We start from the raw sequence: 2,913 nt of genomic DNA, 5'->3' as shown, positions 1-2,913 counted from the left end.
TGGCAAATGGGAAAAACTGAAAATGGGGAAGGATTACGATTTCATCAGGGGTTCACAGAATATTCTACACTTGGATGACGTATCAGTACCTGAGGGGCGCGTTGCTATAGGTATTTATATTATTTTTATGTGGACTAAGGATTTTATGCTTTCGTAGGTAAATAATTGAATGTGCACGTTTAACAATAAAATGTGCATATTTCATTTGATTTTTACATCTGTACACAAACATAATTCTGTACAATTCTTATGTGCCTGGCTTATACCCTGTCCTCAAATCTTGTGCCAAGCTTTAATTTAACACCTCTAAGAAATCCAATAGCCGCTTTGAAAAAAATTCTTCAAAAATGGTCGAAAATCCTGAAAAAAAAACTCAGAATCATATAATGAATTCTGAGAAACATATATTTATTTAGAAGTTTGAAGTTACAAATTTCGGTCAATCTCATAAAATGAAATAAAAGTCCTACTAAATTTAAAATAGCCACAAAGTATTTTGCAGGACCCCTTGACTCCGTGTGACCGCAACGGGTTAATAAAGACGCGCGCTAAATATAGGTAATTTCAGGAGTGCGATTCAAACACGTCAACGATATATCCCAAAAGACAAATAATCCTATTGAAATCGAAGTTTTGTCGGCGCCTTATAACTACGAATCAGGCTCTCTAATAGTGGGTCCAGTAACTTGGATTAATTCCGGGGTACGAAGCGCAAGGTAAGACTTTTTTTAAAAATGTACCTCTCCAAAAGATTGATATTGTTATTTTAATGAAGGAAATCGATTGTATTCAACTCCCCGGATCTTCCGACCAAATATATGAACAATGTGCCGACCCTCGAGAAAAATTTGTTTGTGAAATTCCGAGCATCTGATGTTGATAAAGATGCTGGTTCATCAACGGTCCCATTTTTCGACTCACAGGACATGACTCTTGATCCTCCAGTGCCACTACAAGGTGTTGGTCTTTTCTTCAAGGGCCATAAAGACGGATGGTTCGGTGGATTTCTTGCATTTCGTATTTATACTCTTGACTTCACCAAATATCTTAATCCGCAATTACCTACAGAGAAGCAAAAAACTTACGAGAAAATGTACGGACAGCCTCTATATACGCCGTCGAAGAACATTGCACTTGCATAAGTCTAGTTGCTTTTTGTTTTATTGCATAAAGAAGACATTATATTATACTGTCGACGCATAATCTTCAGTCCATAATTAATTTTAATTAGTAGTTTTTGGGTTGACTGGGTACTTTCTATAATGGCTTTTATCATGGCATTAACTTGTCAAATTAGTTTCAATTAAACTTCAAAATTAGTTCAAAATTTTGTTGTTGTATCATCTCGTGAAATATCGGAAAAGAAACATTAAGTAATTGTATAGTAATGTATATACAGGGAGAATTCAGCATAATAAATAATAATGGCCATAGAAGAAAACGGTATACAATACATTCTAAATAACCATTCTTTGAATATCCATTAATAAACACGAGCGTGGGCTACTGTATACTCTACCATATTAAACATAATAATAACAGTAATAATTGCAAGGCAATATGGGAAAATTTATCATGGAGCACAGCAATTGGTCCTACACTCTGATAACGTTAAATATGTGCGAACGTGTGTACTAATTGTTTAGATTTGGCAAAACTATTCAGACGATACGAAATTGTTTCATTTTATCCCACAAACATACATTCAAAAAATGTAAATAAAGATCAATAATACAGAATCCATGATCATTATTTCGCTATATCTCTACCCCCACAGGGAGAAAACTAATTTTTTTTGTCAAATACATTATCTTGTAGATAGTAAATGTATTTGATTTGAGGACAGAATATTTTTCCAATATATATTGCAAAAAAATAAGTTTTTCAACTGTGTTAACTTGTTCTCTTCTTGCAATAATAATAATTCAATCACGTTCAGTAAAAGATTCATTACGTAACGTCACGGTTAATAGTTACAAAAAAATAGAGAGAAAAGATTTTTCTTTACACTTATCTCGTAGTGAGGAGACCTCAATCGACCACTGGACGAAATGTTTATTAGTAATTTCGGAACACCCTGTATACAATAATTAAGGACATTGAAAAATGCGCAAGTGAGTGGAGCTCCAAATGAATTGAAGCCATCATCAATTCGCCTTTCGCGCACGTAATGACTCTTATTCTGCGTATCAACTGAGCCTGAACAGACTAATGATCGGAAATACGTTGTTTCTGACCAAATAGATATCTTGATTCTTCAAACGTCTCTATCTTCGTTTATTCAAGGGGCCAGAGTCTGTGGAAAATTAGGTCAATAGAGGTTGGTGTAGGAAAAAAAACCTGGCAATGGCTCGAAACCAATAGACAAGAGAAATTGCGTGACACGGAACAAATACCCATGTGCTCGGAGTAGATCGAGGGTCGCATTTGGGATGAGACGATAAGGATGTAATCTTACACCTCTTCTTCGCTTGTCGCAGTGAGTGAAGGGTCCACATTTACCTCCCTGTTTACCCGCTTTATTAGGTTCTCTTTAGGGGAAAAAGGTGACTTATAAGAAAAAAAATCCACCCTGAGGGTTGAAATATATCTTTCAGCAAGTCTTCACAAGTCAAGACGAATCGACAAACTTCTCCGGGGGATTCTCCATCGCCAATTGAATATCATCGAATTTGTTTTTCCTTTCCCAATTAAGACATTAATAAATACAAATGAAACACATCCATTAAACGTGCAGAAACCAGTCACGAAGTCAATAACAATAATTCAGGAAAGCAGATCTATACAGTAGGCAGATTTAATATCGCCTACCCTCGGCTATCCTCTGCCCCTTTTCGTCTCTCCATCGCCAACACATCCGGTTTAATATTTATCGCATAATAGAATATGATCCAAGTACTGCGTTGGAACGCG

The 2,913-nt window shown here is 35.8% G+C and overlaps 1 protein-coding gene across 1 annotated transcript in view; it reads left to right on the top strand.

Annotated features, from left to right (window-relative positions):
* LOC105266033 (uncharacterized) overlaps positions 1–1,722 on the top strand; it is a gene marked incomplete in the record, with an annotated part of 3,859 nt that extends 2,137 nt beyond the window's left edge. Inside the window, 3 exon segments of the mRNA XM_011303911.1 lie at positions 1–110; positions 569–716; positions 776–1,722. Coding sequence (XP_011302213.1) covers positions 1–110; positions 569–716; positions 776–1,142 — 625 coding nt within the window.
* Positions 1,723–2,913: the final 1,191 nt, after the last annotated feature.

Source organism: Fopius arisanus, unplaced genomic scaffold (genome assembly GCF_000806365.1).
Source record: "Fopius arisanus strain USDA-PBARC FA_bdor unplaced genomic scaffold, ASM80636v1 scaffold00035, whole genome shotgun sequence".
Classification (NCBI taxonomy): Eukaryota; Metazoa; Arthropoda; class Insecta; order Hymenoptera; family Braconidae; genus Fopius; species Fopius arisanus.
The sequence above is the reverse complement of the archived record's forward strand: the minus strand, read 5'-3'. Positions and strand labels throughout refer to the sequence as shown.